The sequence below is a fragment of the Vulpes lagopus genome, chromosome 12 (assembly GCF_018345385.1).
Source record: "Vulpes lagopus strain Blue_001 chromosome 12, ASM1834538v1, whole genome shotgun sequence".
In the NCBI taxonomy this organism is placed as follows: domain Eukaryota; kingdom Metazoa; phylum Chordata; class Mammalia; order Carnivora; family Canidae; genus Vulpes; species Vulpes lagopus.
Genome location: NC_054835.1, coordinates 49406208 through 49432715, shown reverse-complemented (window position 1 = coordinate 49432715; position 26508 = coordinate 49406208). Strand labels below are relative to the sequence as shown.

Below are 26508 nucleotides of genomic sequence, written 5' to 3'. Positions count from 1 at the left end.
CAGCTTTATACGTTGAAGCTGAATGAGTCTCTATATGATACAAAGCTCTTTGTCCAACTGTCAGAGCATGACCCAGAAATACCGCATGGCTTTGGCTCATTGTTTAGTGCTGAGGGACCCAGTACTACCTGGTGTCCCAAGAGTTTGCAGCTTTGCAGACGTGGCATAAAAAACTCAGGGTTTTTCACATCCTTGGAGATGGCTATAATAATTGTAAAAAATGAAAACAGAAACTAACAAATGTTGGCAAGGACATGGAGAAATTGGAGCCCTTGTATGTTGCTATGGAAATATAAAATGGTTCAGCCTCCTTGGAAAACAGTTTTTCAGTTCCTCAAAAAAGTTAAACATGGAATTACTGTATAATCTAACAATCCCATTCCAAGATAGATAGATAGATGATAGATAGATAGATAGATGATAGATAGATAGATAGATAGATAGATGTATATATATCTCTAAGACAATTGAAAACACATACTCAAATAATCACCTGTACATGTATATTCATAGAAGCACTTTTCACAATAGCCAAGAGGTAGAAACAACTCAAATGTCCATCAGCTGACGAATGGACAAATAAATTATGGTATATAACTTAATGGAACATTATTCAGAAGTAGAAAGAAATTAAATACTTACTGACACAGACGACCACATGGATGAGCCTTGAAAGCACTATGCTACATAAAAGAAGCCAGACACAAAAGGTCACATGTTGTATCACCTCATTTATAGGAAACATCCAGATTATTATTTTTTAAATATTTGACAATTCGGTCCTCAGAGCTTTCATCGATATAGGTACACAAGATTTCAGGCAGGGTATGATATCTCTTTAGGCCCACAGAATGTTAGAGAAGGAAGTAATTATTTTGCCTGGATTTTCCTAAACTTTGTTCTCCAAAATACTGGGGGCAGATGAAGTAGTAGGAAAGACCACCAAGTTCACCCAATTTATGTTAATGTTCTTAACTTGGTATGCTAAGGGAAAGTGTACAGCCAATGAACCATGGGGTGTCTCAGTAAAAGGCTCTGAAAAGGGGCTTTGTGTAGGGTTTGGGTTTGCACTAAGTGATCCTAAGGTGGGAAGGGTAGGGGAACAGACATCAGACCAGGGGTGGAGGTGGTCATGAAGTAGGGTGGTTTAATAATTGGGCATCTCACAAATCTTTGTTCAGTGGGTGGGAGGGATGGAGAAAGCCTGTGGAAAGCATTGATAAAAGAGACTTAATCACTCAATGTTAGCCCCTTTGCAGCTGTGGTGTGGCCTTGGGAAAAACACTGTTTTCTGTTGGCTTCGTGCTGGCCTCGTTTATGACTGTTGGGAACATCACAGTCTGCTTATCAGGGCTGACTTTCATTTTCTTGGGTCCCACAAGAAGTTAGTGGGTGTTCCTACAAGAAAGAGATCTACATAAGCCTGGAAAGTACTCCTTAAACAATGTGAAACAATAAATTGGGCCTCCTGGAGTTTTTATTTTTTATTTTTTTAAAAGATTTTATTTATTTATTCATGATATATATAGAGAGAGACAGAGACACAGAGACACAGAGACACAGGCAGAGGGAGAAGCAGGCTCCATGCCAGGAGACCGACGCGGAACTCGATCCCAGAGCCCCAGGATCATGCCCCAGGCCAAAGGCAGGCGCTGAGCCACCCAGGGATCCCCTCCTGGAGTTTTTAAACATGCTAAAGGGAATTGTGAACCTACCAAGAAACCTTTAATTTATTTTCAACCCCGCTGCCTGAGTGATTCTGTTCAAATGAAAGTCAAAATGCCCAGTGGTTTCTTGTCCCTCTCCCACATTCTTTTCCATTACCATTACCATTACCATTACCATTACCATTACCATTCCCACTTCTTTCTTGTTTATCCACGCCTCCTATCTCTCCACCAACCATGCTCACCTCCTTCAGGCTCCTCCTACCCAGACAGCTTTTCCCCACACATTCCCTTCTCTCCCCCAGGTCTTTGTTCATAAGGGACCTTCCAGTGATGCCTCCCCTCCCCTACAGCCTTCAACGCCCTCCCACTGCTTTATTTTCCTTCTTGGCTCTCACGGCCATTTGAGATACTTTCCATTCTGTTTTTCTTGTCTATGATCTCTCTGCCCATATAAGCAGGGATTTTTATTTAATTTTTTCCCCAAGATGCATCCCCCGGACCTGGAACCATGGCAGGCACAGAACAGACACTGAATAAAGATGTGTCAAATGAATGAACAGGCCAACCCCTTCCAAATTTCTTCTCCTTCTGCAAAAGAGTGCTGAGTGAAGCCTCTGTATTTTCCATGTACAGACAGTAAAGAGGTTTTGCATGAACACATGGAGAGTCTGAGACTCTTCTAGGATTTCAGGATGAGCTCTATCTTCTCACACAAGCCAGTCTCTCCTTCAATGTCCACCCACCAGCCTGGAACTGAATTGGTTCACTAGATGGCACTGTTCACCAAGAATCATGGCATTCTTCGCCCTCTCCCTGGCTCCCCTAAGGCCTTTGAAATCACCTTTTCCCCAGAAGTGAAGAATTCCAAGGAATAGTGACTGTTCATGCCAGCTCTCTAGACCAGGAAGAAACCCAGAGTCCTAGAGCACCACTTAACTAGCCACCGTCACCCGTGAGTGCAGGTTAATCTTTTACCTGAGAGCAAAGGCTATTCCTAGATACTTCTAGTAGTACCACCAGTAACAAACCTAAGCAAAGCTTTGGCTCCTTTTGAAAACCTCTAGGCTGGATGTCCTGCCCCTTGCACTTGGCCAGTGGCCCTCTTGGCATAATCTCCCTCTGTCTCTCTACCTTTGCCTCTCTGTCCCTTTAGAGAATGGAGTACAGGTTAAGATGCCAATTCTATGACCAGCTCTGAGGCACAGCAGTCCGAGAGGAAGCATGGAATGAGAAGCAGCCTGGGAGTGCAGTAAAAGGGTGAGCAAAAAACCACATTTCTATCACAAACTGCCCTAGGACCTTGAGCTATTTATCCAACATCTCTCGACCTTGGTTTCCACAGCTGTGTGATGGGGATTAAAATCTCTGGGACAGGACATGTAGTGAGCATTAAATGAGAAGATGCATGAGGCAGGCTTCAGGCCAAGCTTTCTATAAAGCTTTGCTTTCCATTTCCAGATGTCACCAATATCTATAGTCTAAAACCTCAGTCGGGGCGATTGGTTGACCCAATGAACACTTCTCTGTACCCCTGGCTGGTCTTAAAATGGCCTTAGGGAACAAAATCTCCATGATGGAGCCTCTCTATACTGCCTTGACTAACAGACCATTAGCTCGAGGTATGTCTGCAAATGCACACATAGAAAGCTACTGTCTTCATGAATGTCAGCCAATTAGCAAGTATTTTGGGGGCACTTGTGATTTTGCCTCAGCATTTTAAGATTATTCTGGAAGCAAAAATAAGACAGATGGGAGAGAGAATGTAGACAAAGACACTAGTTCACTCTTCAGTGAAATGTCATTGTTTCTTGCTTTTGAGACGAAATATGTAAGTCAAGGAATGTTAGAATGGTTATTGGTCTTTGCCCCCACCCTCCCTTTTTTAATTGATAAAGCCAGATAGAGTGGTTCCATTTTGGGAGCAAAGGCACGTTATAGGGGCTGTTCATTCACTGCAGCCATGCCCTCACACACAGATTGTGCCTGTGATTAGTTTTAAAAAGGCCAATTGTGCCCGCTGTTTAGTCATGCCTCTGGCTGAGTACTTCCTGTTTGCCAATCTGATGGGGTCACCTCCTTTCCCAGAAATCATCCTACGCTCCAACCCCGTAAGGTAGGAGGGAACTCCTACCCTAGAATGGTAGCAGAGGGGTGACTCCTTGAGCCTGGGACACATTCCCTCTCTCTCCCTACCCTCAAGGCTTACCTATTCTACCTCGAGTCCCCAGGACCTTCCTCCTTCATCCTTTTCTCAAAGGACTACCACACACTTGTCCATTCCGGTTCTACTCTTTCAGCTCACGTTCTGAGTGCTGAAACATATCAGAAAAGAAGAAGGAGCTTATTTCCTATGACATGATTTTATAAAAATAGAATGGATTTTTATACAAAGAAGTGGACAGGAATGGTATTTGTTCACCTCATAGTTACTCTAATTATAGACAGTTGGGTGTTATGCACAACCATATTGGGTGACATGCGGGTTGCGTCAGACAGGATGTGTCATTTCCAACTTCCCCTGTCATTGCCCTGTGCAGTCCCTCATCAGCATTTTAAAATTACAACCTGATTGCTGCACAAATAGGAAGTCTTCCCATTAGCTGAACTGTGGTCTGCAATTTTGTATTACCAAGGATACTTAATTCCCAAGCTCAGCTTTATTCTTCCAGATTTTGCTGATTTACTGTTTCCCTAGAAATAATAGACATTTTGTCTGGGAAAAGACAGACACTTAGACGTTTCATTTGGAAGAAGGACAAAAAGCTGAAGTCTTGTTTTTATTGTGGTGAAGTGTTGTATATCCCTCTTCTTCCAGATAGCCTCTGCTTCTGTTATTTGGTGTTGAAATTTCTGCTCCAAGAATGTGGAAGGATTAGGATGCTATAAACATAACACTATAAATCAGGAGTTTCCTCTCCCACAGAACCTAGAACTGGAACTTAGAAAAAGAAAAATCAGCCTGAGCAGAAATGAATCTAACACCTCTGAATTTATTTGTAACATTTTCTTTGGAATTTTTTTTTTTTTTTGAGGGTGGAGCTTCTCAAAGAGACTGCTTATGCCTTGAACAGAGGTCACACACTGGACCTCCACAAACCACATCCAGCCAGCTGGTCTATTTAATTTGGCCCACACAGTGTTTTGTTTTGTTTTTTTTTTATTAGAGTTGGTCATGGACATTTTAAATTTTTACACAAAAATATAGGGGTATATAAAATATTTATTTAAAATGTATTTATATAAATATACAGATTTCGATATTATCTTGGGAAAAATAAGTCCAGCTGAGGTAGCCCTGGGATGTTGTGTGCTCATGGGTAGTGGTGGACGGTGGACCATTAATTCAATGGGAAACACCCAAGGGGAACCATTCACAGGAAAGGTGGGGCTGGGAAGATGATCAATTTTCCCACATACCCACATCTCTAGGCCTGAACCATAATCCCAATGAGCATTCAGTTCTGCTGCATCAACATATAACTAACTGCATCTTTCTGAATACCTGTCCAAACCACTAGCTTCTGAAAGCAGCACCATAAGCTTCTATTTTCCTAACCACGGAATCGGCTTTGACTCTTCCCTCCTCTTCCCTGCCACACCACACCTCCCCCATCAGCCACCGGGTTCTGCGGTTTATTCTCCCCCAACTCCACTGAGCAGTAAGATAGCTACCAGCCACATAGGCTTGTTAAGTGTGGCCAGCGTAAATCGAGGTATGTTCTACGTGAAAAAAGATACACTGGATTTTAATGACTTATGTCAAACAGAAAATAATCGAAACTGGCTGATTAGTACTTTTACACTGATTACCCATTAAAATAAGATTTTTTGACATATCGTGTTAGATATATTACTGAAATTCACCTACTCATTTCTCTTTGCCTTTTTTAGTGTGGCTTTAGGAAATTTTAAATTACAAATAGGATTTACATCTGTGGCTGACATTTTTATTCTTTCTTTTTCTCTTTCTTTCTTTCTTTGGCTCATTATCTTTCTATTGGGCAGCAGTGCCTCAAAATATCTCTTCGTGTGACATGTTAGTGGTGCTAATCATAGCCACAGTGCAATTATATTATAATGTATAAGTATCAAATCAACATGCTATACACCTTAAATTCACACAATGTTATATGTCAAATATATTTCAATAGAAAAAAAGTTTCTCTTGGGTTTGTCCTATCCTTTCTAGTCTTGCTGCCATCCAATAGCCTGTATTTCATGTCCTGTCACTCTGAGAATTTCACATTAGTCTAAATTTTTCACCCTTCTAATCTGTTCTGCACACCCTGGCCGAGTTTATCTGTCTAAAACACTGCTTTTATCATGAAACACTCCTACTCAAAAACTAACACCAGCTCCCAACTTTAGCCCATAAAGTCCAAACTATTGAGCATAACAGCTTCCACTGTAAAAAAAAAAAAAAAAAAAAAAAAAAAAAAAAAAGCCTTATTCTGCACTTCATTTAATTCTTCAAACAACCTTGCACCTAGCCCACCAGACTCCTGGTTTTCTAAATGGCCAAGCTGGGAGTGGTGTGGAGAAGCACCTTTGCTCCAAGAGGTAACAAAGATGATGCAGTTAAAACATCCAAACAGAAGCTTTTTTCAGGGAGGATAGTTTATACAACACCTTGCAATCAACTAAGGAGCAATCAATATCTGTGGGTGGATCTGTGAGCTGAACTATTTTTACATCAGTTGGGAGAAAAGAATGAGAGTGTGGAGTGAAGAAACTCTTATATTTGCATTTCAGAAAATCCAAACCGGAAATGCAACCAGAAAAATTTAAGTGAAATAGTGTTCTTCAGTCATCCATTCTAGGTCCGGTTTTCCATACACACACGTATATATAGCTTAGTCACAAAATAGATAAAGTTACTGTGGCATAACAATCAAAATGTCATCTCAACTTGCAAAGTATGAATTAAAAATTCATCAGAATGGGGCACCTGGGTTACGGTTAAGCGTCTGCCTTTGGTTCAGGTCATGATTCCAGCATCCTGAGATGGAGCCCCACATCAGGTTCCCTGCTGAGTGTGGAGTCTGCTGCTCCTTCTGCCCCTCCTGCTTGCTTTCCCTCTCTCAAATTAATAAATAAAATCTTTTAAAAAATTCATCAGGAATTATATAAATCCAAAGCCAGCAGAGCTACTGATTTATACACTGGGTTGGGTATTCTACATGGCAACATGAACTTAGCTTGGGAAGAGAGCCTCTTGTCAGGATTCATCTTAAATATGTGAGTTCTGAACTGTGCCATCTTCAAGATCTCATCCCTTTCATCAAATACACCATCTTAAACGCATTTTTTGAAAGATTTTATTTATTTATTCATGGGAGACACAGAGAGGCAGAGACACAGGCAGAAGGAGAAGCAAGCTCCCTGCAGGGAGCCTGATGTGGGCTTGATCCCAGAACCCCAGGGTCACGCACTGAGCCCAAGGCAGACGCTGAGCCACCCAGGGGCCCCACATTTTTTTTCATTTTTTTCAACTACAGATCAGATAGGCTCTGCCAAACTTTCCAGCAGAATTGTCTGGTTCACAGGCCTTGCAATCAGACAAATCCACTTTCTACCACTTGTTGCGTTACTTTAGACAGACTCGTTAGCTGCTCAGTTGCCCCTGTTTTTAAAAAAATCGAGCATAAAGCATATTTTCCCGTTTTATAAGAATTCAGCGAGATACTACACGCAGTTAAGACAGTGCTTGGCATGCAGGAAGAGCTCTCCCCTGCAGGACAATCGGTAAAATAACTCGAGATCTCTCCGGCTCTAGCATCCCCATCTCAGAAACTTTTTTCCCTAGGCAGCTTGAAGACTCTACAGAAGGGTGAGGCTTTCCGCGTCTCACGCTCTCTGCTAAACGCTGTTAAGTTTAATAGGCAGAGAGCTACTGGTGACAGCGGTCTGGGCGGGGTGACACCGAGCGCGTCCGCCCGCCCTGGTCGCCGCAGCCCCTCCGCGGACGCGGGCGGCGGAGGCCTCAGCCGCGCTGCTGCTCCCCGACTCCCGCTTCGCAGCATCTGGCAATGACAACACCACCACGTGGCCTGCAGCGCTGCGTCACGCGCCTTCGTCCAATGGGGAGCCGCCTCACCGAGCCGGGGGCGGGCCGTCACCGGGGCGGGCCGCCCGCAGCCGTCGCCAATTGGCCAAGGCGGCGCCGTGGGCGTGGGCTCGTAGCCAATGGCGGCCGGCGGTGGGGCCCCGCCTCTCGGCGGCGAGGTTTGGCCGGGACCCGCACGAGGGGCCGGGGCCGGGGCCGGGCGGGGGGGGAGGGGGCGGAGCGAGGCGGGCCCGGGCGGGGCCAGAGGCGGAGGGGGGCTGGAGGCGACCCGGCCCGCGGAGCCGGCGCCAGCGGGCTGCTGAGGTGGCTGTCGCCGGCTCGGAGCTGCGGCTGCCCCGGGTCGAGCCCCCGATGGAGGCCGAGGCGGCGGAAAGCCCCCCGGGCGGGGTCGAGGCGGCGCTCAGCTGCTTCTCCTTCAACCAGGACTGCACGTAAGCCGCGGCGCCTGCCCTGCGGGGAGCCCGGGGGGAGGTCGCGGGCGGGGGTCCGGTCCTGGCCGCGGAGTTGCAGCCGGAGAGGCGCAGGCCTACGCCCCAAGAGGGCGTTGGCGGCCTGGCCGGGCGGCCCGGGGCTGGCTCGGCGCAGGGGGGCGGGGGGCGGGGGCTCCCCCTCCCCCTCCTCCTCCCCCTCCCCCTCCCCGGCAGGGGCTCCGAGCGCCCCCACCCCCGCTGCGGGCCGGGGAGCCAGAGCCAGGGAGGGAGTCCGCGGGCCGAGCGGGGCCGGGGCAGGGGCGGAGGTGAGCGACCCGAGAGGGGGGCCTGGGGGGGAGGGGAAGCCAAGACAAAGGAGGTGGGAGGGGAGCGGGCAGCGGCGAGTTGACCCCAGGCTAGGTTGTTGGGGCCCAAGAAGATGGGAAGACGGGGAAAACTTTCCCATTTGTCCTTGAGCATCTCAACGTGGCATCTGGGCAGGGCCTGGGACAAAGAGGCAGCCTATCCCTGTGGCCGGGCCAGCCCCTGCCCCAGCCCAGCCCTGGGCACCTGGCCGGCCGCCTCGGGGCGTCAGAAACCCTCCCAGCCCTCCTCTCCCTGTTTTCACCGAGCCCCTCCGGCGAGGCAGAGTCCCCTCCCCTCCCCTCCCCCGAGGCCAAGAGCCCTTTCCCGGACCACCCCCCCCTCCCCACGAGCTCCACCCTGTTGCTTTTTGTTTTTGTTTTTTTTTTTGAGCGGATTTTTAATGTTTCACTTCGATGTGCACATTTGGACTCAGGCCAGAGAGTGAGCTGCCGAGCTGTATTGCAGACATCTCGAGGATTCCCTCCCTGAGAAGCAAACGCCTGTTTCCTTCCCTCTCGGCCTGGACTTGTTAGACGCCAGTCCCCGGGACCATATGGAATCATGCCTTTGGAATGTGCACCCAGAGCATCAAGCAGGGATGTCCACTTTCCAGTTTCCCACTTCCTGCTGTACCAGTTTCTGTTGTGTTCCTTGTTTTGGAGCCGGCTTCAGGCTTGGGCCTTGGCTGCCTCTGACGAGGCTGTGCTAATATTGAACATTCAGCGGTGTAATTAAGGCCATCCTGTACCATAAGTAAATCTGGCTCCCATTCCCTTTGTATTTCAGTTTAAAAACACCCTATGCCAAACAATATGCCTTTGTTGGAAAAAAAAAAAAAAACTGGATGTGTAATCGGGTAATAGGGTAGCTGGACAGCTTGGTTGCATGAGTGACTTATGAGTGACTTTCAGGCTTTTTTTTTTTTTTCTTTTAACCATAATCCATGATAAGAAATAACATATTACAACATTCCCTTATACCCACATGCATAGGATATCCCTGAAAAGTGCTTCATTAAGCAGTGTTTACCCCTCCTATGTGTGAGACCCTCTTTTAAAGGTGTTTGTAACTCACAGAACTGTTTTTAAGATCAACTGATGGGTTGAGACCCGCAGTTTACAGAAATGATGGTGTAGATAAAATTTTGACGTGTTGTAAGAAGCATTTTGCAAGAGAGGATGGCTGTTGAAATGCCAGAATGTTTTCCTTCCCAAATGAACACAGGACAAGGAGAGGAGTCAGTTTGCTTATTGGAAGTAAATGTTCTAAATTCTGCTTTGTGGATATTGTTTGTTAGACTTTTTAAAATCATGTTGGTTTTTTTTTTTTTGTCATGTTGGTTTTTACTCTCGAGCCCCAGCTTTCTGTAGCACTTGGGTAAAAAATGTTATTTTCAAAGCTGTTGGGTGGTTGGAAAGTTAATTTCCTTCGTCTCTACTGTCAGTTCTGTTTTCTTGGATGAAAGCTCTGCTGGACAGCTCTGTCTCACCTATAAATAAAAGTTTTTGTCACAGTCAGTTGCTCTGAGCCACAGAGGGTATGACATTGGATTTTAAAATAAGTCAAGCCCCTTACGAATGCACTTAGGAGTATCAGAGTGTCTTTTTCTGTAAGTGTAGGCTGAGTTTGAAATCCAGTACTACAACTAACCCTTGCCAGTCTTCTTGGATCATACTTCATGTTTGGCACTGTGCTAGACACTTTGGGTACATTTTTTCATTTGATTGGCGGTATGTATTTGTCCCAAGCCCTATTCCTGTGAGAGGTGATGAGAATTTTTTTTTTTTTTTTTTCCTGCAGGAAGGCCTTACAGATAAAATAAGATTTTACTTTGAGCTCCTCGATTCAGCATCTTTTGTGGCCATTGATCAATCATTTAAAACCTAACAGTAATCACATTGCCATTTTCTCATGTATAAAATCCTTCTGTTCTAGGAGCAGGGCTTACGTTTGAAAATTATTTTAAATTGCCAGACCTTATGGTTAATATCACAAGACTCTAGTTACATTTTTTCCCTCACTTGCAAGTTTTAGAAACCTCAGTGTGCTACTAAACGCATCTATATTTATGTGAAAAAGTCCTGTGTGAAAAAAAGTTTAAAAGCAGTAGTTCCTACAGAGTATATTTTAAAACATTTTTTCTGAATCCTAGAAATAAAAAGGAGCCTTTTAAAGTTGAGGTATAATTGGCATACAGTATTATATTAGTTTCAAGTGTATGACCTGTTGTGATTAGACATTTGTATACACTGGGAAATGGTCACCATGATCAGTGTTCTAAGCATCTATTGACTTACAAAGTTAATGTGATTTTAGCTACTGTATTTCCCATGTTGTACATTAGCCCCCATGACATTTATTTTATTTTTAAAGGATTTTATTTATTTATTCATGAGAGATGCAGAGAGAGAGGCAGAGGCACAGGCAGAGGGAGAAGCAGGCTCCACTCAGGGAGCCCGATGTGGGACTCGAACCCGGGACTCCAGGATCATGCCCTGGGCCGAAGGCAGACTCCCAACCACTGAGCCACCCAGTCATCCCCATATTTATTTTATGACTGGAAGTTCGTTCTTCCTGATTTCCTTCACCAATTTCGTAACCCCCCCACCCAACACCCTTCCCATCTGGCAACCACCAACCTATTCTCTGTAAACTCTGAGTCTGGGTTTTGCTTTCTTCTGGTGTTCTTTTTTTTTTAGATTCCACATGTAAGTGAAATCATGTGGTATTTATCTTTCCCCATCTGACTTATTTCATTTAGCAAAATACTCTCATCCTTGTTGCTGCAAATGGCAAGATTTCATATTTTTTCATGGCTGAGAAGTGTGTGTGTATGTGTATATGTGCACACGTACATGCCACATCTTTATTCATTCATCCACTGATGGACACTTAGATTGTTTCCATAGCTCAGCTATTATAAATAACATGGCAATGAACATAGGGGTGCATATATCTTTTGGAGCGTTTTCATTTTTTCTTCAGAAAGATACCCAGAGGGGATCCCTGGGTGGTTCAGCGGTTTAGCACCTGGCTTCGGCCTAGGGCATAATCTTGGAGTCCTGGGATCAAGTCCCATGTCAGGCTCCCTGCATGGAGCCTGCTTCTCCCTCGGCCTGTGTCTCTGCCTCTCTCTCTCTTTCTCTCATGAAAAAAATAAATAATAAATAAATAAATAAATAAAAAGATATCCAGAAGTGGAATTGCTGGATCATAGGATAGTTTTAGTTTTAATTTTTTGGGGAACCTTCATACTGTTTTCTGGAGTGGCTGCACCAGTTTACATTTCTACCAGTGCACGAGGGCTGCCTCTCCTCCGCATCTTCGCCAACACTTTGTTATTTCTTATCTTTTTGATAATAGCCATTCTTACAGGTATAAGGTAATATCTCATTGTGGTTTTGATTTCCATTCCCCTGATGATTAGTGATGTTGAGCATCTTTTCATGCACCTGTTGGTTATCTGCATGTCAATTCAGATCCTCTCCCAATTTTAAATCAGATTGTTTTTTTGTTATGTGAATTTATATATTTCAGATAGTAACCCCTTGTTGCAAATATTTTCTTCCACCCAGTGGATTGTTTTTTCATTTTGTTGATGGGTTCCTTTGCTGTGCAGAAACTTTTTAGTTTGTCGTAGTCCTGTTTGTTTATTTTTGCTTTTGTTTCCCTTGCCTTTGGAGTAAGATCCAAAGATCATCTCGAAGACCCATGCCAAGGAGCTTACGGCCTGTGTTTTCTCCTAGGAGTTTCATGGCTTTGGGTCTTACATTCAAATCTTTAATCCATTTTGAGTTCACACTTGTATATGGTGTCAGCTAGTCCAGTTTCATTCTTTTGCCTGGAGCTGTGTTTTGAAGTTTTAAGATGCTGCTGGCTTGCCTCTCCAGTTACTGTTGGTCAGCTCTGGGTGCACAGCTGCTCTCATGCGGATGTCCAGCACACCACGTTAGCCCCCCAGCAGGTTGGAGGACTGAGAGACAGAGGCACTGTCTCAGGCACTGGTTAAAAGTTGACCATATTCTCCTATCCTTGTGACCCAGAGAAGAACAAACATTTGGGTAGAAAAAAAACAATTCCAGGGAAAATCACGTGATCTCCTCTTTTTTATTTTTAGGCTAATGAAACCAGAGCCTTGGCCATCCAGACTTGCCCCAGTAAACTGCTTCTGTTCGTATATGCTTCCCTGTGAAGAACAAATCTCACCTTTTCAGATATTTGTTTTAAATGAGGAAGCCGGGCTAATTTTTAGGTCCACTTAGGACCATTTTAAGGTCCGTTTCAGCTCTGACATCGCATCTTCCCAAGGGTAGAAGTGCTCAAGATCAGACTGCTTATTCTGAGTGTGCTCTGTGTGAGGATTTGCTCATCAGTGAGGTGCTAAAGGCAAAGTAGGAGAGAGCTGGTTGGGGATCCCAGCTGCTGAACAAAATTGACTCCTTTGCTTTCATCCTAAAGCCAAGGCAACTGGGGTTTACTCTCTGTCTTTATCTGTTGGTTGAAAGTGAGAAAATAAGAAAAGATTTTTTTTTTAGCCCGTATTGTTTCAGATGGTGTTTAATTTTTTGTTTTGCTGTTTGGTTGTGATACTAGCTTTGTGGAACATGGTATAAGGCAGAGTTCTCAACCCTGGCTGCACACTGAAGTACTTGAACTAAAAACAGAAAAAAAATAGAGAGAGGAAGAAAGAGAGAGAGAGAGATGGGAGGTGGGAGAGAAAGAAAAGAAAGAAAGAAAAAAAGGAGGGAAGGAGAGAAGAAAGAAAGAATCCAATTAAATAAAAAGCTCAGGGTTGGAGGGCACCTGGGTGGCTTAGTGGTTGATTATCTGCCTTTCATTCAGGTCATGATCCCCGGGGTCCTGGGATCAAATCCTGCATCAGGCTCCCTACAGGGAGCCTGCTTCTACCTCTGCCTGTGTCTCTGCTTCTCTCTGTGTGTCTCATGAATAAATAAATAAAATCTTAAAAAAAAAAAAAGCTCTCGGTTGGAAGAGCAACAGTAAACAATAATTAGTATTTTTTAAAAGCTTCCCAAGTGAATTTAATATACATTTGGGAATGAGAGCTACTGTTATAAAATATCTGGGATATTTTCGTGAAAAGCAATGAAAGGATGCATCCATTAATTTGTACCTACTAATGACTGTGCCCACTATGATCAAGCAAAAAAAAAAAAAAAAAAAAAAGGAAATAGAAAAATTTACCTCTTGGTAAAGTACCTCTCAAACAAACAGGAGCCCCCTAATCGTCTTGGGAGTAGCACCAGGATGAGTATTCTTAAGCATTATATTTTATATTTTTCCTATTTCTGTCCAGTTGGGAAAGCATAGTCGCTGGTAGGCTTGACATTTCTATGGATGAGTTTCAGATCTCTTAACCATTTCACATCTCTGTGTGTGCGGTTATCTTTGCGCTTTGTCATTTTAATGTACCTGCCTACCTGACAAGGTGTGCCTCACCATTTAGATAGTTATCAAATATCGAAATACCTGAGGATGGATGTTTGTCTGTCTACTAGGAGACTGGGGGGAAGGGGAATGTCTATCTTCAGCAGATCTGTGGCTGGAATACAGTACCTCCTGTCATTCCCATGCTCTCTTTATCTTCCACAGATCCCTAGCAATTGGAACCAAAGCCGGTTATAAGCTGTTTTCTTTGAGTTCTGTGGAGCATCTGGACCAAGTCCATGGAAGCAGTAAGTGTGTGTGTGTGAGATTTCAGGGACACCAAATCCTCCCTCCAGACTTTAATCTGCGGTGCTCCTGAGCTGTCTGCATTTTTCTACCTTAATTGTTAACCTGAGGGAGTCAGTATTTTTCAGATTTAAATGTAAATCATTGCCTCCACTTGGTTTAAAAAAAAAAAAAAAACCCACAAGTAAGCACCCTGATTTGGCAATATCTTAGGTAACATTTTCTTTTTATATTAAGAAATCCTTTGTTTGAAACCATATTGTTGACACTTCTTCATACACTTCTATGCACAGCCATTGGTTTTTATAATTGTCAAACCAGAAGGTCACTTATGATTTTTTTTTTTTTTTTTTTTTTTGGCCATTGTACTGGGACTGTAGAATATTGCTAACATTCATTCAGTCATGGAAGTCTTTTCTTTGTTTTTTTTTTTTCCTTTGTTTTACTAAAGCAACACTATCCCATTTGCATAGCTCATATTGAAGATGTTCAAGTACTTCTAAGGAATATTACCAAAAAATGCAGCTTAGATGTGTGACTCTCTTACTTTCTCAGGGTAAGTAATAATTTATGCCATCGTAATAGTGAAGAATACACAATCTTTGGATTTCCTGGAAAGAAAGGTTTGGTAGATAAATACATTGGGTCCCTAATATATTTATAAGATCTTACTTTTATCACACCATTTTTGTGAATACTTGACTCTGTATCTGTCCTGTGTCATTCCCTGTGAGACCTGCCTAAGCACAAGGAAGGCAAGCATACAAAAAGAATGTTCTCAGGAAAACACTGAGGTGTCTACCTATGGGCACTCGGGAGGCTTACTTATTTACCTTCTTTCTGAGTACAGAAGTACTTCCCTGGTCATAGCACAGATGTCCAGTTTGTCTTCAATGGGAAAGGGATTGCAGAGAGGGCCAGGGAGCACAGCAAGATGGGGAGAGGTTACAGATTCAACTAGATTACTACCCACCCCCACCATGGTGGTGTCTGTCCATAGTGTACCTCTTGGCAACAGGGCCCGGAATCCTGAAAGCAGAGGTTCCCCAGAGTAGATACTCCTTTGAAACCTCTCAGGGAGAAAAGTTAGATTGAGAGTGGCCAAACCTCCCAAATATGTTTCACAGAGCAAACAGTGGGGCCCTAGGGCTGATTTTACCGCACACAGGATCATGGGAAGCTCTGAAAGACCTGACTCTGGGTTCTGGTCACCAACATTTTTTTTAGGTATTGGCAAGGGCCAATACCTATTGGCAATTGGAATCGATCACTACCTTGGGAAACAGCTAAAGCTTCATTGCAAGGGGAAAGAAAAATCATTGTAAACGTGTGCTGATGGAGGGCGCCCAGTCTGCAAGACCTAGAGGCCTTCAGCTAACTGGTGTCAGCTCAGCTCAGGGGAGGCTGAAATCTGTGTGACCTCAGTCTGCTCTCCCTCCCAGACGAAATCCCAGACGTTTACATCGTGGAGCGCCTGTTCTCCAGCAGCCTGGTGGTGGTGGTCAGTCACTCAAAGCCACGGCAAATGAACGTCTATCACTTCAAGAAAGGCACAGAGATCTGTAATTACAGCTATTCCAGCAACATCCTGTCCATAAGGCTGAACCGACAGGTACATTCGGGGAGACCTCTTGGGGTTGCCGGGCTTCTGCTAATTGGCACCAAAGAGAAAGATGAATACCTGTAAAGATGAATGTTTCTAAACCAAGCATCAGATTCTAAAAGGGATTTTAATACTCAGGCCGAGTATGATTGGGAACATCATAAGCCTACTCCGGGTACTCATTTCAGTGATGTGGCCTCCCTGGCCCTTTTCAGCCTCATGTCCTTTCTCGAACATTGGCCACTGGTGGAGTGAACCCTCTTCTGCTGGGTGCAGGCTGGGTAGAAATCTGGCTGTGACTTAGTCCTGTGAGCAGTAATGCCTCTTAGAACAAAATTCCTGAGGATGAGTGTGCCTTCCCCTCCCCAGCTCACTCTGAAAGCAGTTGTAAAACTACCCGTTCTCTTGCTCTCTCCTTGGACATTCCCAGCGATTCAAGTGTCCAGGCTCATGCTCCCATTTCTTTGTCCTGGCTCACCCTACAGATCTTACTTGTGGTGTTTTTCTTTTTCTTTCTTTTTTTCTTTTTTTGTCAAAGGAAGGATTATTCTTATATCAAATATATAATATGTTCTTTTTAAAAATAGAAAATTTCCTGGGCAGCCCCGGTGGCTCAGCAGTTTAGCACCGCCTTCAGCCCAGGGTATGATCCTGGAGACCCGGGATCGAGTCCCACATCGAGCTCCCTGCGTGGAGCCTGCTTCTCCCTCTGCCTGTGTCTCTGCCCCCCCTACCCCCCCCCCGTCTCTCTCTGTGTCTCTCATGAATAAATAAATAAAATCTTAAAAAAAAAATTTCCTTAAATAAATATTTGGGGCTATGAATGAGTATATCTTAAATCATTAGATTTTAAATCCTATGAGGGCAGGCATTGTATCTGTTGTGTTCACTACTGTAGGCCTAGTAGAAAAGACAGTGCCTGGTGGAAAAAAAATACTCAGTGAATATCCATTTCCTGACCACCTATTAAATAAGTAAACAAACGTTCTTTATATGACTGTGCAGATCTTTCTGTTCAATATTTCCAGGATGATGGAGGTCATTGCATTCATCAAGGACAATGTTTTCTTGTCTTCTTACCTAAACTATTAAATGCTAATATTTTTTTTTTAACAAATGAGACAAATAAAGTGCTCTCTTCCGTTTATGAGAAGGAAGAGATTGTTTCGTTGAGTTGGTCAACTACTTTGATTGGATACCCACTTAGGTCTATATAAAGCAGTGTACTGAAGAGAGCCTAAGAAGTAGGATGTGGGGCTATTTAAGTAAGGAGCAGGAGTAAAGAAGGAAGTAAGCCCAGGCTCTTGGCCAGGGAGGGAAAGGCAATTTGAGAGTTTTTGACTTGAAGGTTTTTAAGCCTGATTCTTGGCTCAAGGGCTCTCTCTAAAATCTGTTGGTAGCACATTAAATTTCATTGCAAAACTTTTTTATCTTTGCATGCAGTGATAGCCAGTATATGAAAATTAAAATCTCTATTTTGGCACCTGATTGTCTTTTTAAGATTATTTAGGCCAGGGGTGCCTGGATGGCTCAATCAGTTGAGCGTCTGCCTTTGGCTCAGATCATGATCTCAGGGCCCTAGGATGGAGCCCCGCATTAGGCTCCCTGCTCAGTGGGGAGTCTGCTTGTCCCTCTCCCTCTTCTACTGCCCACCCCCGCTCATGCTCTCTCTCCGAAATAAATACTTTTTTTAAAATCTTAAAAAAAAAAAAAAGATTGTTTAGGCTAAAGTCCTAAAAGATCAGAACCTTCAAATAGTACCCATGGAATTTATTTCTGTAATTTCTCTCTTACTTGCTCTCTGACATTTTCATTACCAAATGGGACAGAGGATTACTCAAGTGTGTGAGTCTGCTAGCCTTTCAGTGCCACCCTGTCCTCAGTATAACATCTGTGACTTTTGAGGCTCCCCTGCCCCAACATCTTTAGAAGGTCAGTGCTCCTAGCACTACTCAGCTGTGAATGGGCAGGTTCATTGGAACCCACTTAGACACCTCTCTCCTCCTTAGCATTTTTTCTCCTAAGAAGTTTCTCTTTTTTTCTTTAAGATTTTATTTATCAGAGGGAGAGGAAGAAGCAGGCTCCCCGCTGAGCAGGGAGCCCAACTAGGGACTCGATCCCAAGACCCCAGGATCATGACCTGAGCTGAAGGCAGACACTTAACCAACTGAGCCACTCAGGTGCCCTGGTTGGGGGGGGGGGGGGTGTGCTTTTTTTTTAAAACATAGGCTTGGGCCTTAGCAGCTCTGGGGTTGGGCACCTGCTGCAGCCCCTCCCTGCGGGGCCAGGGTCCCATGATGCCAGGGCTCTGCCGCCCCCTGCAGGAAATGAACAGGAGTGAGTGCTGCGCATCCTGCCTGCTGTGGGAGTCAGCGGGTCTTTGGGCAGTGCAGTTCCTTTTTTAAAAAACAACAGGAAACCATCAAAGATTTGTGTAGGGAGTTATGCAGAGAGAACATCTCTATTTTTTTCTAAGGATATAGAAAGGAAAAATATTTAGTAAAGGGATTTCTCACCCTCAGTTAATGTCATGCCCCTTGTCCTTAATTGAGGAGATGTATCCTGTGGCATAACGAGGACACATTTGATGTATTTCCATATGTAAACTGTGACGGTGGTCTGACCATCTGTTCTGAGGGGCCCTGGGTTATCCAGCTGCACATCCCCTGGATCGAAGCCTCTGGAGCTACCTCTGAATCTGATGCTTGAGGGCAGATGCTATCAATATTTTCTTAATCATTAAAAGGGGTTATTACTTCTAAAATCTAGAACAGTTGATGAGAGCCAAGGTGACTGGGAACGAGCGGAGTCGAAGGCCCACCCAGGGTTCTGCTAGGGCTGAACGTTGGTCACTAAAGAGCAGTTTCCAGGGTCATGCTGGCCCCAGAAGACTCTTGCGCAGGAACTTGGGACACGATGCCTCCTCTTACCCCTTGCTGTTATCTCTCTGTTTCCCTCCCATTTAATTCTTGTCTGTGGCCAGCAGGGGTGACCTGAAACTCACTGAGTGGGCCACAGAGCAGCTGGTGCTATGACAGCTGGTGGGACGGATGCCGACAGGTGGCATGAGCTGGATGTGGAGGCTGTTCCTACAAGAGGCATATGTTGAGGACCCAGTGTCCTGGGGCTTGGGTATGGGGATACAGGAGGACGTCAGAAACCTAAGAACATTACCATATACTACTATAGTCCAAACCATAGAAAGTGCTGGCAAACGGCAAGGACTTTGTTTCAGGGACTATGTTTCTCAGAGAAACGCGAATGTTTGCCATCAATTTTGAGACCCTATTAGATTTTTTTTCCTACCCCTTGGTGCTCAGACTTGTGGCCACAGAGCCTTAATTAAAATTGAGGAAGACATTTACATCTTATTTTCTCCTTGGTAAAAGTGATGGTCTTCATTTTTCTGAGCCGTGAGAAGTCATACTGGGAAAACAGTAGGGCAGTCTAGTCCCTTGGAGGAGAACCTCCTAGGGACTTTTGTAGTATTTTTAGGTGCCTTCCTCTGTAAGTGTTGTCTTGTGCGATAAAAGGATCTGGCCTAAGAACAGTGGCCCTCAAACTCAGGTGTGCAGCAGAATGACCCAGTGTTCTTGTTTAAAACCTCCCAAACCAGAATTTCCAGGGAGAGGCCAGGCCTTGTCCCTTAGGTGCTCGGCTGGTTCATCAAAGCCTGAGAACCACCAGCTTAGAGGAAGCTAGTCAGGCTTGTGCAGGGGTCATGGGCAGCTGCTTAGAGTGAGGAAAGAGCTACCCAACCAAAAACTCCTTCCCAACAGCCCCTCACTGGCACCCAGCATCCACATCGCACTGAGCTATGCATTCCGTTCCTTTACACACCCAACATCGACCCCGCGGCCCGTTTCCACTTGGTAGGAGCATGGCCATTGGGAAGAACCTCTACACCTGACAATCCTCATTTGAAAAGGAAGAGAAGGGCCTCCCTGCCCTGGAGAGGGAAAGGAGCCAAGCTGGGAGGGACCCTGAGCAGGGGGCACCCTGGGGCCGAGTGTGCACAGGAGGGCAGAAGGGCTTTCCAATTCCCTATACCAGGGCCAGAGAGAGTACACAGAAGTGAGTGTGGAGGGGCACCCAGGTGGCTCACTAGTTGCATTTGCCTTTGGCTCAGGTCATGATCCCAGGGTCCTGAGATCTAGTCACCCATCAGACTCCCTGCAGGGAGCCTGCTTCTGCCTCTGCCTGTGTCTCTGCCTCTCTGTGTGTCTCTCCTGAATACATAAATACAAATTTTTTAAAAAGTAGGTGTGGAGGAGAGTTGAGTGGAACAAAGGTAAAGCTGGCAGTTCTTTGGAGGGGGTAAAGCCTAAGATTGGTAATACAGGAGGAGTAAAGAAACCCATGTCTGCAAGAGGGAGACTTCATTATGGACATTGAAAGGGAGCCTGTCTGGTGGGAATAGGAACCAAAAAGGTTACCCAAAATTGTCCTAAATAGTAAAGGGAGTCTGATCAGGAAGTGTCCAGGAATTCCAGTTCTAAAGAGAAGGGAAAGTACCACACACACAAACACACAATCTCAATTTTTTTTTTTTTTAAGATTTTATTTATCCATTTGAGAGAGAGAGCACGAGGTTGAGGGCAGAGAGAGAAGCAGACTCCCCACTGAGCAGGGAGCCCAAGACAGGGCTGGATTGCAGGACCCTGAGATCATGACCTGAGCCGAAGGCAGACGCTTAACCCAATTGAGCCAACCAGGCACCTCCACACAAGTCTTTTTAAAATTTTAAATGAAGTTTTTTAAGATCTTGTGTTTTATGGTTCTCTTCAGGTGGATAATGTGTGCGTGCATGCATGTGCATACATAAACATAATCTTCAAATCGATCCTTGAAATTCTTCCTCCTTTAGGCTTTGAAGCAAATTTAGGGCTTACATGAAAGATGAGTGATTTCTGTTTGGTTGGTTCCTTTGGGAGGAACTGGCCCAGTGGACTGATGAGTCTGTGTGATTGCAGAGGCTGCTGGTGTGTCTGGAGGAGGCCATCTACATTCACAACATCAAAGACATGAAGCTGTTGAAAACCATCCTGGATATTCCTGCAAACCCAACAGGTGAGCTCCAAAATCAGGGGGGATGCCCCCCTCCCTACCCACCCCCGTCTCACCCCCACCTGCTCCCTTCACAGGCTGGATTCCCTCCTCACTGGAAAACCTAAGGCAGTATTTTTATGGGTTTTGAGTCTCAGTGGTGTTTACCTGGGAGGTTTCTCTTCATGGTGGCAAATCCCAATTATGTTAGCAGTGCATCCTTCAGGAAAGCTGCGGCCTTCCAGAAACCCCTTTCATCTGGGACCCGTTCTCAGCAAATGTGTTAAGACACTTAAGGTAGACGCGTAGGAGATTTCATGCATCTGATATTAAAACATGTTTACCCCTAATTATTTTCTGTGATTGTTCAGTACAGAGTAGGTGTAATAATTAGAAGCAGGTTTTGACTTGGTGTGTCTGCAGGAGTAGGAAAAAGGCTATGAAGAATGTGTTTTATGATTTTAAAGTGAAATCTCTCTACGTGGGTGAAGTGCTAGGATACTGGTCTTTACTAAATCCTTCGGTTCTCACACTGTTTAACCAGCGCGCCATGTAAGAATGGGACTAGATTGGATTTGGTAGATTGAAAGAGCAGATAATGCATAGGGGTTCACTAAGCAAGAAGTAAATGAGAAAGAAGCCCTTCATCATGTGGGAGGGTAGGGGGTCCTCACATGAGAACAACTGGTGTCTCCAGGGATTCAGGTTAATATCTGGGGATTGTATTCCAGTTTAGGATCAGTAAGTGGCTCCTCCAGTTTATAGCAGTTTCCTAATCCTTTGACTTTCACTGAATTGCAGGGTCTGTATGGCCCAACCCAAGTCCCGAGGCCCTTTGAGCCTCAGATTTTTTTCTCTGTAAAATGGGATAACTAATAGCTATCTTGCAGGATCACCTGAGAATGACAAGAGGTCAAGTTTGTGAAAGTGACCAGCTCCCAGCCCACCATGCAGTAGAATCTCCTATGCTTGCTCTCCTTCCCTCTTCTCAGTTACATAGATGGCCCTTTACTGTCAACTTCAGTGCTTTAACATTTCAGCCATGAAAGAATATATTTTCAAAGATCAAAGGCATTGAGGCCATTGTAAAATTCTGTGAGATGATAACTTTAAAGCATATTTCATAGAATGAAGGATGGTAAGTGAAGGAGCTGTGGATGGTCAGGTTTTTGTTCCAGAAATATGAGGTTGAACTGATCGGGGAAAGTAGGTACTGAAGATGTATCGTGTGCCTGGAGCCACAGCAGGCGCTGTCAGGTATAGGTAGGGCACGTACCCAGCAGGGACTCAAAATCCAGCCACACGAGACCCCGGAGACAAATGTGTTTTGTGTAATGGAGTATAAGACAAATGCTCTGGCACTTTGCAGGGCTAGGACCCAGTGTGGGACCGTGGGGTGCAAACAGTTGAAAGGAACATGTGCTCTTCTATAGGTCAGGCAGGAGCAGTTCTGTGGCCAAATCAGAGCAGATCTCATGCAGGAATGGACCTGAGTTAGACCTTGATGGATTCGGGCAAGGGACCACCCAGGTGGCCAGGAAGCTAGAAGCAGCCTTGGTTCTCTATTTCTCTGAAAGGCAGGGGTTGGCATGGTCAGTACCCTCTCCAGCAGAGGGGTCTGTGTATTAGCGCTGCGGTTGGCTTCACATGCTCAGCCTGCAAGACAGCTCTGCCCGCAGGACTGGGCCCACTCCTCCCGTGAAGAGCAGTTTCTCCCCATCTACTCTTAATTTATAACAAATGTACGTGTTTTTGTTAGCTCCAAAAAGTCATTGGTTGCCTCACTTGTTGCAGCTTAAACAGGGTGTAAAGAAGGCTTGAAAGGGTGGATGGGCCCCTTGTATTTTATGTTAGAGAGAATGGGTATGATTTGTAAAGGAATAATTTTATCACAAGAAAAATTAGAAACAGTGGGAGGTGTTTTCTCTGCCTCCCATAAACGTTATGAATGGATTCAAGGACAAAGTTAGCATTTCCTTCTGAAAGACCACGGGCGGGTTGCAAAGACCCAAATACAGTCTTTCGACACCTTTGGTATTCTTTGGAGAGATAGCCCAAGACTTTTTCAAATCCTGCAATTTATAATTATCATCTCAACTTCCACTGAGCTCCCTTTGTTCTCCAGCAAAAGAGAGACGATAATGTGTATCCCACAGAGTTCTTTTGGGGCGGATTAACGTCCAGGCAGGGAGAGCAAAGGCGAGGCTCGCTCCCTAGCCAGCCCCTGCCTGGAGGGCAACCTGACATGGTCAAAGCTGCACTTGCAGGGACACGACCAGTTCCTCGCTCAGCTGACTCTGAGCCGTCAGACCCAGGAATGTAAAATTTTCAGACACGGGGAGTCTCCTTTATTTGTCGCCCTTCTCTCATCCACTTTCTAAACGGAGACGTAAGACGGAAACTCTGGCTCTCGATTTGATAAATGCTTAATGGGTACACAAGAGAAACGGAGTCCCTTGTCCAACTGGCTGGAGCGCACTGATGCCAAGTGGATTGTAACCTAGTGAATTATAAATAAATGCCATACACAGAGCTCTACCATTGCTTCGCACCCAGCATCTAATGCGGCTGTAAATTTCCTTCCTTTCGTCTGTGTTTATGTCACGGCCAATCCTGTTGTGTCAAAGATTGCAGGCTGTTTCCTTTAAAGGGTTTGGCCAGACGGGGCTCGAAGTTAATTTCCTGCCAGCACAGCAGTCTGTGTGCTGAGCAGTGAGGGTGGAGATCTCCACGCAAGCTCTGCCAACTGCAGAACTCGGCGGTGCCGTAAACAAGACCTTCTACAGAACATCGAGGGAACCGTCTATACCACACGGCAGTGTGTGTGGTAGAACAAAGGAGCGGTTTGTGCCCAAGCCAGCGCTCCTTCTGAAAAAGGGTAATACAGGTGGGGTAAGTGGCTCTAGAACGTTGGCAAATACAGAGATTTCTACTTGTGAAACTTGGAAAGCATCTTCTGAGACATCAGTCGACCCAGAGGGAACTGCAGTGTATAAGTCGCTGTTAATTTGCTTGAAGTTTGTCAAGTCATACTATAACTTCCAAGGTGAGGATGATCTAGAATCATGGGACTTCCTTCTGATTCCAGCCGACGATCCCATCGGTTCTTGCACCGATCACAGGCACTTCTTTTCCCACTGCAGAAGAATTACAGCCAAACAATTTCAGTGAAGTTAGAGTGGACAGTGATTCATGAGACTGTGTGTCAATTCTTAAGCAAACCCAAAAACCACATCAAAACCGAATTCCTTTTTTTTTTTTTTTTAAATTTATTCATGAGAGACACAGAGAGAGAGAGAAAGAGAGGCAGAGACACAGGCAGAGGGAGAAGCAGGCTCCATGCAGGGAGCCGGATGTGGGACTCGATCCCGGGTCTCCAGGATCACACCCCGGGCTGCAGGTGGCGCTAAACTGCTGCGCCACCGGGGCTGCCCAAAACCGAATTCCTATATAGAAAAAAGACTGGAAGAAAATACGCTTGAATATTGAGAATGGTGAAAAGCCTCTGGGTTTTAGACCAATGAGTGATTTTTTTTTTCTCTTGCTTTGTATTTTCTGGACTCTGCAAGTCTTTTACACTATGACTTTTCTGTGATGTAAAATGATATCAGAGACAAAGCTGATTTCCTTCCTGGAGTAGGCTTAGTGTGACACCTGTGATGGGAAACAGGACGAGGAGAATGGTAATATCTAAGCCTCAAGTGAGCTCTTGATGTTTTCCTCGGGGGCTTCAGAAGGAATAAAAATGCATTCTTGTAGCTGGTTGACTCTGAGAACTGTGAAATCTAAGAAACTCGTGGGAAGCCTTTCTGGGGACCTTCATTAAGTCTGCAAAGGTTGGTGTGCAGGATCCCTTGGCTAAATTCAAGTGGATTGGCAGATGCGCAAGCCCAGAGGCAAAGCTCTCAGATAAGGTGTAATGTGTCAGAGTACGCCTGCCCTGGCCATCGAACTTTCCCTGTTAGAGTCTAGTGTCATCCCACTGTCAGATACTACCGAAGGTTTGATGTTACTCGAAGAAATGTAAGCTTTTCTTCTTTTCTGGGATATCTACACTTTAACAACAACAACAACAAAAACTCTGAAGGCCATCTCACACCCATCAGAATGGCTAATATCAAAAAGACAGATACAAAGTGCTGGCGAGGATGCAGCGGAAGGAGGAGCCTCATGCACTGCTGGTGGGAACGCAGACTGGTGCAGCCACTCTGGAAAACAGCACAGAGGTTCCTCAAAAAATTAAAAACAGAACTACCATGTGACCCAGCAATTCCACTTCTGGATATTTATCCGAAGAAAATGAAGACATTAACTCGAAAAAGATCATCTGCACCCCCATGTTCACTGCGGCATTATTTAGAACAGCCACGACATGGAAACACCAATGCCCATTGGATGAACGGATCGAGAAAATGTGGTACATACATATGTACAATGGAACGTTATTTGGGCATAAGAAAGGGAAATCTTGCCATTGGGGACAACATGGATGGACCTCGAGGGCATCATGCTATGTGGGTTAAGTCAAAGAAAGACAAATACCACAAATACTGTATAATCTCACTTATAAGCAGAATCTTAAAAAAAAAAAAAAAAAGGTACAGAGAACAGATTGGTGGTTTCCAGAGGTGGGGAGATGGGGAGGGAGGGGGGATGGACGAAGAGGGTCAGAAGTTACAAACTTCCAGTTATAACTAAGTCATGAGGATGTAATGTACAGCATGGAGACTATAGTTACTAACACTGTGGCATATTTGGAAGTTGGTAAGAGAGTAAGCTTTTAAGAGCTCTCATCATGAGAAGAAAATTTCCTGCCTATGGTGACGGATGTTAACTAGACTCACTAGACTATCCCTCACTCGTGATACATTATATACAAATATCCGATCATTATGTTGTGCATCTGAAACATAATGTTATATATGTCAGTTATACTTCGATTAAATTTAAAAAAAAAAAAAGAACTCTAAAGGGCAACTCGGAAGTCCAAGCTTTCTGCTCAAAAACCTCCCCGTTCTCCCTGCCACACAGATGGGCCTTGATATTTTCAGAGGAGGATGTAAATAAACGAAGACTTGGCATCTTAGAATGTTAAAGCTGGAAAGATCACTGTAGCCCCCTCATGTCATGGATAATAAACGTGTGAGCCTCAAAAGGCCACAAATCACTCAGCCAGAGTTACAGAGTCGAAGACAGACCTGGGTCTTGACTCCATATCCTCGGCCCATCTCTGCCAAACAAATATTCTTAAAACACTCCTTTTTTTTTTTCCTAACAGCTTTGTTGAGCTAGAATTCACATCCTGTATGATCCATGCATTTAAAGTGCACCATCCAATAGCTTTTAGTATATTTGTAGTGTTGTGTAACCATTACCACAACCGATTCTAGAACATTTTCATCACCCCAAAAAGAAACCCCATAGCCCTTAACCACCACCCCCCATACCCCCAGCCCCAGGTCACCATAATCTACTTTACGTCTCTCTAGATTTACCTATTCTGGGTATTACATGTAAGTGGGATCATATAATATGTGGCCTTTTGTATCAGCCTTCTTTCACTTACATGTTAGAACATTTATTTGTTCTGTATCTAATAATATTCCATCATAAGGGTATTTACCCATATTTATCAGTTGATAGACATTTATG

General features: G+C 44.7%; 1 protein-coding gene across 2 annotated transcripts in view; it reads left to right on the top strand.

Annotated features, from left to right (window-relative positions):
• Positions 1-7972: 7972 nt before the first annotated feature.
• The window catches only part of WIPI1 (WD repeat domain, phosphoinositide interacting 1), a 32339-nt gene continuing 13803 nt past the window's right edge, over positions 7973-26508 (top strand). The window contains exons 1-5 of one of the 2 annotated variants that reach the window (XM_041724258.1): positions 8031-8168; positions 8947-9109; positions 14127-14209; positions 15650-15819; positions 20784-20880. In XM_041724258.1, the coding sequence (XP_041580192.1) occupies positions 9075-9109; positions 14127-14209; positions 15650-15819; positions 20784-20880 (385 nt within the window). In that variant the 5' untranslated portion in view covers positions 8031-8168; positions 8947-9074. Of the gene's footprint in view, positions 8169-8946; positions 9110-14126; positions 14210-15649; positions 15820-20783; positions 20881-26508 lie in introns of both variants that reach the window. The other variant, XM_041724257.1, reaches the window with a different exon arrangement.